This window comes from Colletotrichum tamarilloi (genome assembly GCF_030869305.1).
Source record: "Colletotrichum tamarilloi strain Tom-12 chromosome Unknown Scaffold_34.1, whole genome shotgun sequence".
In the NCBI taxonomy this organism is placed as follows: domain Eukaryota; kingdom Fungi; phylum Ascomycota; class Sordariomycetes; order Glomerellales; family Glomerellaceae; genus Colletotrichum; species Colletotrichum tamarilloi.
In genome coordinates, this window is record NW_026849417.1 from 35526 (window position 1) to 51222 (window position 15697).

Below are 15697 nucleotides of genomic sequence, written 5' to 3' on the forward strand. Positions count from 1 at the left end.
CGTCTTTTAACGCCTCTGCAGAAGGACACGGGCTACGCATCGTGTTACTGCTTGCTACTGCTTGCTGCTTGCTGCTTCTGCTGCGGCTGGCCGTCAGAGAACTGCCCGTTCTGCCTCAACCCGGCTTGCATCATTCTACTTTTCCCACCCTCACTTTCTTTTGAGTTCAGCTCTGCGGTCAACCCGTGTCTGCCATCTCCCGTCTGGCCTCTTCCTAAGCGGTTGAGGGCACAGCTGATACGATACGAGTCGTTCTGGGCCGAACATCCGCGAACCCCAGACAGAAGCCTCCCAGGCCCCCCAAACGAACGATCCGTCCATTCATCCAACGTCTCTTCTTCCACCACCGCCAATCGCCACTACCACCACACTTTGTATCCTCTTTATGTCAGCCTACCATCGATCCTGGATGCTTGTTCTCACCTCCGTTCATGCTATTCCGCCCAACACTGCTACCGGGCCATAGGCCGTCTTTTCCGCCGTCCCTCTGCCGTTGAGCGTGCAACATCATCTTGGGACGAAAACGAAACTTTGCGCCGCACGTCTCCTCTCTCTCTCTCTATCTCTCTTCTCTCAGCTCATCTCACGTAGCACTCCGCCTCATTCAACCTTACCCTCACGAGAGCTATCCGCTCACAGCTCTTTCTCATCCCTTCCCTTTCTTCCTTTTCTCCCCCTCCTCTCTTTCCCTAGCAGCATACGGCCAGGTCACCGCCGTGTAACACATCGCCAAACTGTCTCCGTTCCTATCTTCTCCCCCCGGCTCGCCCCCGATGCCGACTCCGCCGACAGAGGATGATCGCCAGCGGCGGATCATCCAGTTTGCGGAGGAATGGGGTCTCGAGCCCCCGCCGTCACCGACGCCCCTGACGCGGCCCTCCAGCCCCCCCAGCTTCCGGACCCCGGAGGACGACTTCAAGGCCGAGGAGCTGCTCAAGCGCAAGCAAATGTCACACGGCCGCACAGAATCAACGACTAACCTGCGGCGCGCCTTCACGGGGAAGAAGAAGTCGTGGGACTACAAGGTCGTCTTCGACACCCTCGACAAGCATGTCGCCGACAGCGGATCGCCCGGTGTGGCGGAGGCTCTCATCACACAGCTCGTCTCATCCGGCGGCGACGTCAACATGGCGCAAAAGGCAAAGACGAGTATCCTGCCTCGAAGGAAAAGTCTCGACAGCTTCGGCGAGCGGAGTAAGCTATTGCAGCACGCCGTGCACAATGGCCAGATCGACATGATTCAGGTCCTGTTACCCCACGCCGATACATTTGCCCTGGACGCCTCGTTACCGGTCGCCATGCAGTCTGAAAACGTAGAAGTCGTCGAGCTTCTTCTCCGCTACGGCGCCGGGGTAGCGCATAGTCCTGAGGCTCAGGAATCGTTCCGCCAGGCGTGTGCGGCGGGCGGACAGGCGGACTTGGTGGGAATCGTTCTCCGGTCTGAGGGCCGGCCACCGACTTCGTGGCTCTCGCAGTGCATGGTGGACGCGACCAAGGCAGGGTGTTTGGAAACGGTGCTACAACTGAGTCGATCTAATGCCGACGGCGACTACAACCAAGCGGAGGCGCTCAAAGTCGCGATCAGCCAGGGACGTCACGACATTGCTCTTGCGATACTCATGGGGAACCATCCGCCGAAACGCCCGGGACTGGATGAGGCTTTCTCAAATTTGTTGGATCACCCGTCGATGAACCCAAGAGACAAGCTTGCCGTAGCCGAACTACTACTTTGCGCCGGCACAGACGGCGACGCACCCGCCATGGCACTCATCCACGCCGCAGCTGCAGAATTCCAAGACATGGTCAGTCTTCTAGTCAAGTATGGGGTCTCAATAGAGTATCAGGACGCAATGGCCATTCGGAAAGCTGTTCAGAATGGACGGGTAGATGTCGCGCACATCATCCTCAGCGGCAATGCGGAACTCAGTGCAACACATGCCTCCGAGTGTGTCGAGCTCATACCGAAAAATATGGGCGTAGAGAGCCGTCGGTTATTGTTGGATTTGCTGTTACGGAGAGGGGCAAACGGAACTGCGCTGCATGACATGCTCATTGAGGCGGCGGAGGCAGGCGACGTCGATTCAGCCAAGCTTCTTCTCACAGCCGTCTTCCCTGGAGGACGTCCCATCGCCGAACATGATGTGAAGAAAGGACCGAGATCAATGGTGTATGACCGCCATCAAACGGCATCCGTTGATCACAAGGGCGGCTTGGCTCTGCAGATCGCAGTCATGAGAAGTGATGCGGCGATGGCCAAGGAGCTTCTCATGAGCAAACCATCAAGCGACACATTAGCCCAAATCTTCCCTCTCACCAAGACATTATCACGGAAAAACAGGTATCGCATGGTGGAGTGTTTCCTCACGAGCGGTCTTGCTGGGCCCATCGTTCACGACGCGTTACAGGAGGCCATCGACGAGGAGCCACCACACCGCGACGAAGATCTCATCGGGCTGTTTCTCAAGTACAACACCGATATCAACACCAACGAGGGCTCAGCTTTGGTAGCTGCGGTGTCACAAAAAGACGTGAGACTGCTCAATGCGCTGCTCAAGAAGAATGTGACACCTCACACTGCCGCTGGCGTACTGCCAAGGATCATTGCGACCCAGGATGCTAAGGCGAGGTTGGATATGGCGACGCTGCTTTTGACATCGGTGCCGGACTTGGACCCGGTCAAGGTCTCACAGGCAATGCTCAACGCGTTGAACTATCGGCCAGCTGATCTGAAGCTTCTGCAAGTGTTGTTGGTGCAGGGGCATGCCGACGTCAACGTTGACAACGGCATTGCCATGGCTTCCGGTAAGTGATTGTTAGCTAAGGGGAATAGTAGAGATGCTAATCTTTCGTAACAGCAATCCACAGCCATGACCCTCCAGTCCTAGAGACACTGCTCATGCACGGCAAACCTTCACATGCAACGGTCAGCAGGGCCGTCAGCGAGTTTGGGCAACTCATCTTCTCAGATACCAAGGCCGCCAAGCTTAAGATTCTCTTGCAAAAGACAAAAGATAGGGCTCCCTTCAACGACGTTCTCGTGAAGGAAGTCCACGCCCTCCTCCAGACCCTTCCTGAACATCGACAACTATCTATCGTCAAGGTCCTCCTCAGCGCCGGTGCCGACGTCAACTCTCACAACGCCGCCGCTCTTTGCCATGCCGTAGCCGCGAGCGACACGCAAATCACTGATCTTCTCTTCGCGGCCCGCCCAAACCCAGCATCGCTCGCGTCGGCCTTGCCCCACGCTCTGCGGATCGCCGACCCGATGGATCGTCTCGAGTTCTCCCAGAAGTTGCTTGACGCGGGCGCGCCTAGCGCTGAGGTAAACAGGGCTCTCGGGTTCGCTATCAACACCTACACAAACGACATACCGCTGCTCCGAACCCTTTCTGCCAAGGCCAACACAAGCGATGGAGAGGCCCTGGTTTCGGCAGTCAAGAAGGAGCGTCCTGATATTGTTCAACTCGTACTAGCTCAAAAGCACCCTCTTCCTGTGCTCAACGATGCCTTCGCCGAGGCGGCTCTTCTTTCTAACCGAGAAGCAAGGGCGGCGATATGCGAGGTGTTGTTGCAGCATGGAGCTTCAGGCTCCGTCCTTTCTGATGCCTTACTTGCGGCAGCGGCGGACGGTGATCTGGTCTTGGGTAATCTCCTCGTCAGCCACGGGGCGCAGATTGACGAGGATGCCATCGTGGAGGCATGTCGCTCGGGCGCCGCCGATGTTCTGAACATGCTGCTCAGCGGCACCACCACACCCAAGCGATCGACGATCGAAAGGGGCTTCCAAGCCGCCACAGAAGTCGGCAACCTCAAGACGCGGGCCGCCATCCTCGAGCCTCTCCTTGTCCACGGCGTAGAAGGTGAAGCACTCGACGCGCAGCTCGCATCCGCGGTCCGATTCGGTGAAGAAGGCGACGACCTGGTTAAGATCCTACTGGAAGCCGGCGCGGACCCGAACTACAACAAGGGCGAGGCCATCTGGGCGGCCACGAGGAGCGCCTACCTGAGCAGTCTGAAAATGATGCTGGGGTTGGTCGAACTCGGGACGCGGCTAGTGAGTAAACCATCAAGCGCCTCGTTGAGATCCATTGCCTCCGCCAAATCCCACGCTTCGTTAAAGGGGTCTAACAAAAGGAAGCCACACAAGCCCTCGCATGCCACGCTTAATAGGGCGCTGAGGGCTGCTTGGAAACTTAGTCGCGAACCCCGTGCCGCCGCGATCGATATGCTGTTCCGAGCCGGTTTGCCTGTTTCCGACGACTTACACGTAGTACTGAATAACGCGATTAACGAAGAGGAGCTCGACCTCAAAATTATCCGGTCTCTCCTCCGATACGGTGCCTCGCCGATCGCCAACGACTGCCAGACCCTGGTCGACGCTACGAGGAGAGCCCTGGTAAAACCACTTGCCTTCATGCTCGAGTCCAAAATCTTATCGGCCGATCTCAATCTCGCCATTAGAGAAGGGTTTACCCGGGAGAACACGGACGCTTGGTTCTCGGAAGCCGGCTTCACCATTCTACACAGCTTCCTGAAAAAAGGAGCCCACGGCGACGGTCTCAGCTCCGTCCTCACCCAGGTTGTCGATTTGCCGTTAACCGAGAGCGAGCCCGATAGCCTGGCACTCGCCAACGGCTTCGTCGATATCCTGCTCGATCACAAAGTCGATGTCAACTATGCCGACGGCAAGCTGTTGCAGTCGGCCGCCGCTGCTTGCAACTCCTTCTTGGTCAAGAGGCTACTAGAGAAAAAGCCCAACACCGAGTCCATATCCCGATCATTTTACCGCATCTTTGACAATCCGGCCTCGGAAGACGACGCCCTTGAATTAATTACAATGTTTACTGAATACGCTGACGGGGAGACGAGGCTGGACGTCATGTATACGCCACCTGACTCATTGCCCCTGATGTTCCTTGCCCTGCAGCAGCACCCGCGCTCGATCCGGATTACCAAGGCCCTCTTGGATGCCGGTTACTACTACGATCAGATGATGCCTTGGAAGGTAATGGAAGACCTTGATGAGGAGGCTGTTACGCTCATGATGTGGGCGCTTCTCCAGCCGCAGAAGAAGGTTAGCAGCGGCATTGTGCAGATGCTCATCGAGACCGGCGCCAAGGTCAACTTTGAGTCGAAGATATCCCAATCTACGCCGCTCATGCTGGCTATCCGGAACCGCCGACCCGACGTCGTCAAAATGCTGTTGTTAGAAGGCGCAGAGGTGGACGTATGCGACGTGAAGGGCAACACGCCCCTCACACTATCGACCGAGGTTGGAGGGGACACAGCGATCAAGATGATGTCCAACTTACTAGCTGCTGGCGCCTCGCGCAATGACGGGTCACTTCACAACTCTGCCCGCGAGCTGAACCACTCAGCCTGTCAGGTCCTAGTACAGTACGGACACGAGCCCGACTTCCCAAGTACTCTTCACGGAGGCCGGAGTGCACTAGGGGAACTTGCCCGGCATTGCGCAGATAGCGGCGAACTCACTGCCGCGCGACAAAAGCTTATGGAAAGGGTCATCAACTTCCTCATCGAGGCTGGTTCCGACACAACCTTGAGATCAGAAGGGAAGTCGATCCTCCTCCTAGCTCTCGAGTCCCGGGACCCCCTCGTCACCTGCCGGACACTCCTCAAGGCGGGCATGTGGAAACACATCAACAAAAAGTTCAACCACTACTCGGACGGCAAGATGACCTACTCCCCAACAATGTACGTCATGCACGTCCTCCCCAAATCAGACCAGCAAGACGCCCTCATCAAGCTCCTCCGCGCCAACCGCGCCGAGGACGTCTACTACGCCAACATGGGGCCTCAACCCGAGGGCGCCGTCGGCATGCCGGAGGACGTCGAAGCCCAAGAACGCACCCGCCGCGCCCGCCTCGACCGCATCAACCTCGAGCAGGAAGACCACGCCCTCTCCATCGCGCGCAACCGCGAGCTGGCGACAGTGCAGGCGCAAATCTGGTCCGCGCAGGCAGAGCTCGAGGACTCTCGACGGCAGCGCGTCGCGCAGGACGAGCTGGTGGCGCTTAACGAGCGCGCGCGCATCGAGGAGGACCACTTTGCAGCCCAGATGCGGCGGAAGCGCAACGAGCGCAGCGCGGACCTGGAGCACCAGGCCGCGCTGACGGAGGCGAGCATCACGCGGGCGCGGGCCGTGGAGCTGGCCGAGTCGGACCTGACGATGGCGAGGCAGAGCATGATGCTCGAGTGGGAGAAGCAGATCGCGACGGAGAAGGTCGACCAGGCCAAGACGCTGAGCGCGATTCGCGTGGCGGAGAGGGAGGACGTGGATCGTCTGGACCGGGAGCAGGAGGAGAGGTTCCGGGCGCGGTTGGCGGAGCAGAGGAGGCTTGTTGACGGGCAGACGAACCTCGCGAGCCAGCTCACCAACGCGGGGGTTAATGGGAGGAGACAGATTGGATACATCACTGGGGAGATTAGAGATTAATCAAGAGGGGCGATGGATGGATCTGTGAAGCTTGGCCCTGTGTCCTTGAGACATGGAGGTTTTGGGCGCGGGGGATGAGCGAGGTCGTCGGTGGGCTAGGTCACAACTTCGGCTCACAATTGCGACTGCCACATTAGCGTGATACTTCTGGCAACTGAATTTCCGCAAGATCAAAAAGTTAGAGAGGGATACGGGTTGGATAGGAACAGGCGTTTGATGGTTTTCCCAATCTTTGTTGGCGGGACGGGCGCATAAGTGGGATTCAAACGGGGCTCACTCTTGATCAAGCCCAGGATGCATTTTGAGAATTTGAACGCATTGAAGCGAATTAATGGAAAGACCATTTTCAGGCTCATGACCCTCATTTCTTGGAGATGAAGAATTGGCCTTTGAGGCTGTGATACTGATAAACTTGGATTAAGACGGATAGAGAGTGGACAAAACTCGCAATCGTCCCAAAAGGTGCGTAGCTTGCGAATTGTGTCTTGACACCCCCCCCCCCCCTCCACGACCCTGTTGCCTCTTTCGGCCCCTTTGCTACGAACGGAGAGAACTCCCGATGCTTGGTGTGAAGACGTCAGCTGGGGGGGGGGGGGGAGGCAGATCCTGGGCAGGGGGGCATTCATACACAGCAGCAGAGAGAAGCGACGATTCGACGAAGAAGGGGGGTTTCTGGATCAGAGGCGGTGGCAGTCTGGCAGAGGTGCGAGACAGAACGGAGTCGGGTGCCATCCGATATGGATCCTCCCCATCACAACTCCCGGGTCTTGGCTTCTTTCTTCAACGCCGATCGTCGGAATTTCTGTCAGGGTCGCTGGCGAGATGAGGGGCGTGACACGGTGACACGCATTTGGGGGGTAGCGCAGTAGTGTCACTATGTGGGAGGGAGCCAGTCAGCGACTTTTAACTCGCGTGTCTTTGCCCTCGTCTCGTGGGGAATGTTTAAAAAGGCTCGTAGTTGCAGTTTAGGCGGATTTCCAGTGTCTTGCATTCTGCGACTCTGATGATCCTTTCAGTGGAGAAGTATGGAACACTTATCTTTCTTCAACGGGTTGTGGACACAAGATTGCATTCTTTCGTGCGACGGGAGTGGGAATCGATTCAGGACCGTTGAACCGTCGATTCGTCGACCACGGGTTTGGAGACTCCCAGTCTCTGGTGCGGCCACACTGCGGCGGGGGCGGTTGACATGACGATCACCTCACGGTATCTGGACGGAAGCTGCGCCGGTGCGATGCTGCGGATGTCACTGTAGGATGCAGGATGGGGGCATTGTTAGGATATTTTATACAAGAGGCTGCATGGGAGAATGATACCCTACCTGGTCTCTTCGCTCGGGCCTCCCTTTTTTTCTGGATCGTGGACTGGGGAGCGAAAGAGAGTGATGACTTACTCGTGGGCTTGCCTCCCGGTTTCCGACTTACTCTGGGTATTCCAATCGTTCTGACTGGCCAATTCAATGATTGTGGACAAATGTGCCTGTACGGATCTGGAGCGTACGAAAATGATGGTACGCAAACGGGTAGTGACTACCGAAGCTCCGAGTCAAGATACAGCAAATAATGCAGCCTATGCAGGTATGTCTTGATGGTTGATAGGGAGGTATGGACCATAGTTTTGATGGATTGACTATGGTCCATGATCTTCAATCTCTCAAGGGTCACGATCACGTCGGTATTCCGATATGAAGACGGAGCTTGGACCTCGAGTTCCCAATCACAATGACAGATGAACTGACGGTTCACAGCGGCTACCACGTCAAAGAGGGGGAAATGTCAAAAAGGGAGGATTGCTGGTCCACGAGGTGAGCAGAATATTCAAAGCTCTCGCGGCCAAAGCTCCTGACTGAGTTCGAGAGGAAAAGCTACACGGCACGGTACTGAGGAAAGGAAATCGGAGGGCCTGTCCAATCCGCAAGACGGCTTCGGAACGGAGGCTTTGAGTATCTTTCATTCAGTGGAAGTCTGGCTTTGCCTCATCCTGTACACGGCGCTTCGGACACTATCCGCAGGGGTCCAACTCCCGATAAACCGGCGCAAGGTTCCGATTTCTTGCTTCCGCAGCGGGCGCGTAGTTCAGCGGGAGTTTCTCAGTGGGAGCCGGTGCCCCGATTTCACGTTTCGAGGTGGGATGTCCGGGACCACGATGTACGTCTAGACTCTGCGAATAGAGAGCTACACTGGCTCGATGTCCAGGACTGACATGTTGTTTCGTCGAAAGTCAGGATCTCTCGAGCGGTCGAGCCATACTTTCCGCCTTTCATGTCTCGCATCAACGATCTTCAGCCGGGCAATCCCCACCACGCAGTGGAGTTGGCCAACGCAGGGGCGCATACTCAAGTTTTCTCTAACTCCACTGATACAGCACCCATACTCCGTACCTTGGAGGCTTGGAATGATTAGACGTCCCCATCCTCCACTCCGCGGGAGTTTGTGATTTGTATCCAGGGGAAATCCCAACTCTTGAAAGGTGGCAAGATGTTCTTGTCATGTTCCATGATCGCCCATGTCGCCCACTTTCCGCAATGATTCGGCTCGGGTTGCACAAGACTGGAACATCCAACAGAGTTGCCTGCCGTTGACCTCTTTCTCGCCAAAGCTTCTTTGAAAGAAGCTATACTCTTTTGTCTCGTAGCTTCCTTTGCATGGCACAGTTCGCGTCTAATAACGTGCTTTTAAACTTAAACTAGATAGCCTTCAGAAGGGCTGATGCTCTTTTTGTCTTCAGGGTTTCCCACTTGGTGGGCTCGGCAAATTTGTTTCGTCGTTTTGTTCTCTCAAACTAGCCGTCTCGTTTGTTTATGAACGTTTGGCACGGGCACGATCTCGTCATCAGAGACACGATTTGATTCTTTTCCCGCCGGCCCGGTGCTCTACATGGCGTAAGCATCTAGAATTTTTGATTGCAATTTGCGACAAACCTGCGTTGACAGCTGTCAGGGAGAGTTTTATCCACTGTTACCTGAGTCAGACGCTCGGAGAATTACTGCTCCAATTTAAGCCCAGTTTGCACATAACATGGGCTCAACACTGCGATGATTCGTAAAGTGGCCGACACCACCAGATAGGTAGGCTCATTATGTCAGGTACGACACGCTGCGATTTGGGTAATGCATCTTTTTGAGGGACTTCAATGGGGGAGTCTGATTGTCTGATTTGAATGATGTCCGAGCACACCGGGGACCTCGATATTGGTCTGATTTACGGCGGGGACCAACACGCCAAGTCTTGAGATTGCGGCGGTAATCAGGATAGCTCACGCTTCAGCCCCATCCAATTCATCCGTTTCAACATGAGTAGCCACTGGCACTGCTAGTCCCTCGAATAATGCTGCCTGCTGTCAACAATTGGCTCTCAGACGTTGCGAAATCACCTACTTTTCATTGACATATATGTAAGTCTAGCTGGTGACAGCGATAGCTTCACTTCGAAAATCGGGGATTGGAAGTCAACCACTAATGTTGAAGCACTGTAGGCTCACCATAGCTTCAAAGTTCCAGGAACTTGAATCTACCTCTTCCGTATCATCCGGCAAATCTTCCCCTCCCTCAAGTCGCCCCCATTGCAACTCGAAACCAACATCAGGGCCCACGTGGGTGATTTAGATCGAGGTCTGTGTCCCAATATCACCTCACTAGAAACTGCCAATCACCTGAGAACGTCACTTGTCATGATCTGAATCGCTACACCACGGCATAGTGCGGCGATGCGGCTTCCCTTCTCAAACCGGATGACCTGAGATGCGTCCGCGATAGCCGGCTGAGATCTTGCTTTCGGTCTTAAGACGGCGCAATTATAGGCCATCTAAAGCCAGTGATGGGGGCTTATGAATATAGTGAGGCAGAATATCTCTGCCACTATTGAAGACATTTAGACCGAGAATTATAACCGTGTCGGGTGACTTGACTCGCTGCGATCGAGCAGACAAGATAGTAACCGATGCGAACGCAACATCACGGTGAATGACGAGTGATGGGAGGATTGGGATGCATTGGATAATGCGACTCGGAGTTTCTTGGCTTGACAGGACACCATTATTGCCTCATTGACGAGTTTGGACGATCCGATGGCATCTTGGCTTCGTCACATACCTTAGTAAGGGATTTTGTCACAGTCGTCACACGAAGCGCTTCTTTAGTTCTTAATTCATTCTGTTAATCGCCAGTCAGTGTTTAAGAAAAGAAAAAAGCTTACGGCGCAAAAACTCGCTGAAACACACGGGTCGCCCCCAATGATGTGCGCTACACTGACTCGAGCTCTCGTTGCAGAGCAAGGAACCGGGGTGTTAACGCCTCTCACTTCAGCAATGCCGGAATCTTGAGATCGTGGGTTGCAAACTCCTCTTTTTCCTTTTCCTCCCACTCTCCTTTCCAGGCTTCAGCGTTGTAGATGTGCGTGTCACTGATCACAGGCTTTGCTCCAGTATTCTTCTCTTTCCCCGGCGGCAAATCCGTGGCGCATTGGGGAGAAAGACGTGCCTCGTGGGATGTCTTGCCATGTTTCGCTGTTTCGGGGTTAGGCGCCTCGCAGACGCGCTCTGCATGTCTTACCTAGTTGCATGTGAGACCAGGTTTCTGGACCTGAATGCAATGCTTGCATAGGGTTGATCGTACTCCAGAAGGGGAACTAGTCTGCAACTTTGGTGCAAAAGACAAGGTGTGGAATGGTGACAACGTGGCTGTCCAAGCTCCTGCAGATTGTGAAGACTGGATTTTGGAATGATCCGGGACTTACAGCCTCCACCTGCCTGCCGGGGCCAACTGTTTCTCTGGCCCTTGAAGACTCATTCGGACGACGACCGGGGACATGGGAGGACTACTCGAAGAGGCGGTTTGCGAACGTCGCTCCTGGTGGGAACTAGTCCAACCAGGAGGAGGGTTGGGGTTGTATTCGCACGGACGCCTTCAAGCAGGACCAGACAGAGAGATCAGCACGGCATCGTGGGCCGCCGGGGCTTGAGAGCCACACAGCGAACATGATGCTTGTCCAGCTTTCTTCGCCCGCCAAAAACAGTTGTGCAAGCCTTTGTTGTTGCAATCTTCCTGGCGTAGTGGGAAAAGGGGGCATGGTTTCGACTGTGGAGTAGAAGGGAACATGAGAGACAGGACCCTTTTCCAAGTCTACGCCTTGCCTTCCCCGGTCTTATCTGTGCATTCGGCATATGTCAAAGTGGGCACGACGAAGAAACGATGGCCCAGGCCCGTTTTCTCATTCCTGTGAGCAGAATATATTACCACGGCCGTGGAACAGGTCAGATCGTTCTAGAGTCGATCTCGTCTTTGGGACCCGGCGTTTATCTTTCTTTTTTCCCTTCTTCCCACAACCTCGAGAGACATGAATGGAGCTTGCTTCAATTCTGACATCTCATTCGTTTCCGTTTCAACGTCTTGACTTGCTTTTGGCTTGGTGGTGGTCTAGCCCCCTCTTTACGTCAACCTCAACCTAAGCTAATGTCTGGTCTGGGTCCGTGGTGATCACCATGGACGGAGCAACAATCCATGCGTTGTATGGAACGGCCGATAACTCGGGCGAGCCTACGCCCTTGGTGAACAAGACTCCAACTATCCTAGGCGTGGTTATTGCCTTCGCGGTAAGCTCCAAGTTGTTCGGAGACATATCAGCAATGTGACTAACGACGTTGCTTAGATCTTCTCGTGGATGTGTGTCGCCTTCCGCATGTACGTGCGAGCCAAGTTGGTTCAGTCATTAGGATGGGATGATTGCTTCGTGATATTGTCGTTGGTGTGTAACCCTCTGTATACTCTCTCGATGACGAACAATGTCTCACGTGAGGATTTCAACACAGTTAACAACAACAACTGGATCTGTTGGAATTTGTGTCGGTAGGACCCCACAAAATTTCCCTTTCTCGCTTTTGTGAAACTAATCCTTTGGTCAATAGCTACCAAATATGGGATGGGAAGACATATCTATACCCTCTCTGCGGCAGAAGTCCAGAATTACCTCCGAGTACGAAGTCAACCCGCCGATAGTCGCTCATGATGTTGACTTGCTAATCAAGAACCCCTTGCCTTAGACCTTCTACGTTGCAAACGCATCTTACCAAATGTCAACCGCCTTTATCAAAATCTCTCTCCTCTTTCAATACTTGCGCATCTTCGACCGACCGTCCTTCCTTCGATCGCTCTGCATCTACCTGATCATCTTTGTCAGCTTATGGGCCACCGCCTACTCGTTTCTGGGATGGGTTCCCTGCGTGCCAGTCGCAGCATATTGGAACTGGACCATTCCAGCCACACGTTGGGCATACGGCTCGCTCAATTCTGATATATTCTCGGGAACATATGAGAGTCACTCTTCGGTCAACTTTGCCTTGGACGTCCTTGTTCTCGCCATCCCGGTTCCGCTCTACTTCAGACCTCAACAGTCGCTTAAGTCGAAGCTGAGACTGCTTGCGCTGCTGGTCATTGGCATTGCGTGCGTTTTGTCCCTCGTTTTCCCTAACAGCGAACCATCACTCTCAGGGATCCCCAGAGCGCTAACACAATTTGTAGGGTCAACGGCGTCTCAGTCGTCCGAGTATACTCTATCATTCAACACCGATCCGCCACTCGTCCGACATTAGACCCCATGTGGTACGGCCCCCTCAGCATCGTCCTATCCGCCGTCGAAGTCGATCTGGCCATGGTTGCCAGTAGCGTCCCGATTTTCTGGCCAGTACTGCGGCAACGATTCCCCGGTATCTTTGTTACCAAGGAGGTTGAAGTCACGAGGGAAGTTCGGAGGTTGGAGAGCGTGGAACTCGAGGACGACATGGAGATGGAGCCGGATCGGAGGTCGCGGGTCGGCAGCGAAGCAAGTCTTCGGCAAGAGAACATCAACCAGGGAGGAGGAGCGGGTGGGCGATACATGGATGAGTTCATTGTGAACCAGGTCGACCCGCTGAGGAAGGCCAAGAGTACGGTCACAGAGGTCAAGGCCGGCGATGAAGCTCAGGGGGGTTGGTGGCAGAAGGGCCGCTTTGGTTGATGAGCGTGGGAGGACTGCAGACTTTGCTCATGGCAGATTGGTTACACACCAGCTTGTTCGGAATGAAAACAGTAATATCCACATGGACCTCTCTGAGTAAGAGCAGATCCACCGCGGGCGGTATGATGTGGCTTCTGACCAAGTATGCTCCAATCATACACCTTAAGTGACTTTGCGAGCGCGGCTCTTAGTCGAGTGTAGCTCCATGAGTAGGTTTAAGAGACACCATGTTATACCATGTTTGGCATCGGCTACCACTCAGAGACTCCAGGAAGGCCGCGCAAGACCGAAGGATCTCCATAATACTCTTCGCATAGCCAGATTTTTCAGCATGACTGATCCTGAAAGTAGCAAAGCCATCGTTTATGTAAGATAAGGTACTACATATGGGGGACTCCGGTCGTGTTACACTGAATGTCCGGGTGGCCTACCTTAGGATCTTCCTACCTGCATTGGGGCCTACCTTTTCTGACGCGTTTGTGACATGGATGTGCGTGAGTAGGCAATCCTACTGTTCTAAAAAAGAGCGATCTGACGAAATATAAGGGTCCATCAAAAGAAGTCGCGCAATAAAACTGAGAATGAAAATTTTCGTCAGTTTAAGTCTAAGTAAATACTAGAATTAATATTTGACGGCGGAGCTTGAGCTCGATATATCTAAAATCTGGATCTAAGGCGCAATGCATTTACAAGGTATCGTAATCCTTCGGACTTAGACTGCGCGGTTGTACCCAGAGCGTCCATCGGTAGTGATGGCAGAGGCTTCGTCACGCCTGTTGTAACCTGAGCGTCCATCGGTACCGATAGCAGAGCTTTCCTCACGCTTGTTATATCCGGAGCGCCCGTCTTCAACACTGGTGTAGCCAGACCGGCTATCGGCCTCTTCCCGCTTGTTGTATCCAGACCGTCCACCAGTGGAGGCACCAGCAAGCTCCTCGCGACGACCGACCCCAGAAGCTCTGTCTTCTACACCGTTGTACCCCGATCGTCCATCTGTAGTAGCGTCCGAGCCCTCTTCGCGACGGTTGTAACCGGAGCGACCGTCTTCCACACTGTTGTATCCTGAGCGGCCATCTGTCTCCTCACGACGGTTGTAACCAGATCGACCATCTGTTGTAGCGTCAAGGGCCTCTTCGCGCTTGTTGTAGCCAGATCGTCCGTCAGTCGTGGCTGAAGCGTCATTCTCTCGGCGATTGTACCCTGAACGCCCATCAGTGCCGATAGCAGAGGTGTCTTCGCGCTTGTTGTACCCGGAACGTCCATCAGTGGTGGCGTCTGAGGCTTCTTCGCGACGGTTATACCCCGAGCGGTCATCAGTTGTGATAGCAGAGGCTTCCTCCCGCTTATTATATCCTGACCTTCCATCAGTAGTGGCATCAGTAGCCTGTTCGCGACGGTTGTACCCGGATCGGCCATCGGTTGTAGAGTCAAGAGCCTCTTCGCGCCTGTTGTATCCAGATCGTCCGTCTGTAGTAATAGCGGCATCTTGTTCACGGCGGTTGTACCCAGAACGACCATCCGTGGTCATATCAGACGTCTCCTTGGCGTTGCGCCGATTATATCCAGATCTACCATCTGTCGTAATAGCCGCATTTTCTTCGCGCTTATTGTAGCCAGACCGGCCATCTGTATTCATGACTTGATCTTCATCGCGGCGGTTATATCCGGAACGTCCGTCAGTGCCGACAGTCGCCTCTTCGTCACGGCGGTTGTAGCCAGAACGACCGTCGGTGGTAATAGCAGTGTCATCACGACGGTTGTATCCAGAGCGACCATCTGTAGAGACAGCAGTGTCTCCTTGTAGGGGACTAACATCTCGAACGCGAAGCGCCGCGATACTTGTTGCTCCATGAGCTTTGCGGGCGCAGCCCTCAGTGTTTCCGGTGATCTGATGGAACCATAGAGTTAGCATCGTGGAAGTGCTAAGCTTCAAGGATGATAGAAGCTAGTAGAACTCTGAAGATGGACTTACTGCTGATAGGATAGTCTCGCCCTTGAGCAAGGATAGGACCAAGATGCTGGTAAAGAGGGCTACCAAGAGGACACGTCCAACTGGGCGCCGAGCAGGAGGGCTATTGGGCATAAGCCCATGAGTCGGCAAAATCGTCTCTTGTTTCATTTTGGAAAAAGGATATGGGGTAAGAACCTTGAGCAAAGCCAGAGAGCTCGCCGTTTTAGGTGTGAAAGTTGATACCAAGAGACAGTGAAAGTTTTCAAGCTGGATCCTGTTGTGATACAGGAGCTCAAGGGA

At 54.2% G+C, this 15697-nt stretch overlaps 4 protein-coding genes across 4 annotated transcripts; 2 read left to right on the forward strand and 2 right to left on the reverse strand.

The window, feature by feature from the left end:
• Nucleotides 1–773: 773 nt before the first annotated feature.
• Nucleotides 774–6457, forward strand: CTAM01_09021 (uncharacterized protein; the record flags this gene model as incomplete). Its single annotated transcript, XM_060525041.1, has 2 exons — nucleotides 774–2802; nucleotides 2856–6457. The coding sequence occupies 2 exons, from the start codon at nucleotides 774–776 to the stop codon at nucleotides 6455–6457; spliced, it is 5631 nt and encodes a 1876-aa protein (XP_060380223.1).
• A 4294-nt stretch (nucleotides 6458–10751) lies between these two features.
• CTAM01_09022 (uncharacterized protein) lies at nucleotides 10752–11264 on the reverse strand (the record flags this gene model as incomplete). Its single annotated transcript, XM_060525042.1, has 3 exons — nucleotides 10752–11006; nucleotides 11070–11082; nucleotides 11191–11264. 3 exons carry the CDS (start codon nucleotides 11262–11264, stop codon nucleotides 10752–10754), a joined length of 342 nt encoding a protein of 113 aa, XP_060380224.1.
• A 671-nt stretch (nucleotides 11265–11935) lies between these two features.
• On the forward strand, nucleotides 11936–13446 carry CTAM01_09023 (uncharacterized protein; the record flags this gene model as incomplete). Its single annotated transcript, XM_060525043.1, has 6 exons — nucleotides 11936–12046; nucleotides 12103–12198; nucleotides 12263–12299; nucleotides 12359–12426; nucleotides 12494–12894; nucleotides 12972–13446. The coding sequence occupies 6 exons, from the start codon at nucleotides 11936–11938 to the stop codon at nucleotides 13444–13446; spliced, it is 1188 nt and encodes a 395-aa protein (XP_060380225.1).
• A 712-nt stretch (nucleotides 13447–14158) lies between these two features.
• CTAM01_09024 (uncharacterized protein) lies at nucleotides 14159–15565 on the reverse strand (the record flags this gene model as incomplete). The annotated part of the gene is made up of 2 exons (XM_060525044.1): nucleotides 14159–15334; nucleotides 15419–15565. The coding sequence occupies 2 exons, from the start codon at nucleotides 15563–15565 to the stop codon at nucleotides 14159–14161; spliced, it is 1323 nt and encodes a 440-aa protein (XP_060380226.1).
• Between the last annotated feature and the right edge of the window lie 132 nt (nucleotides 15566–15697).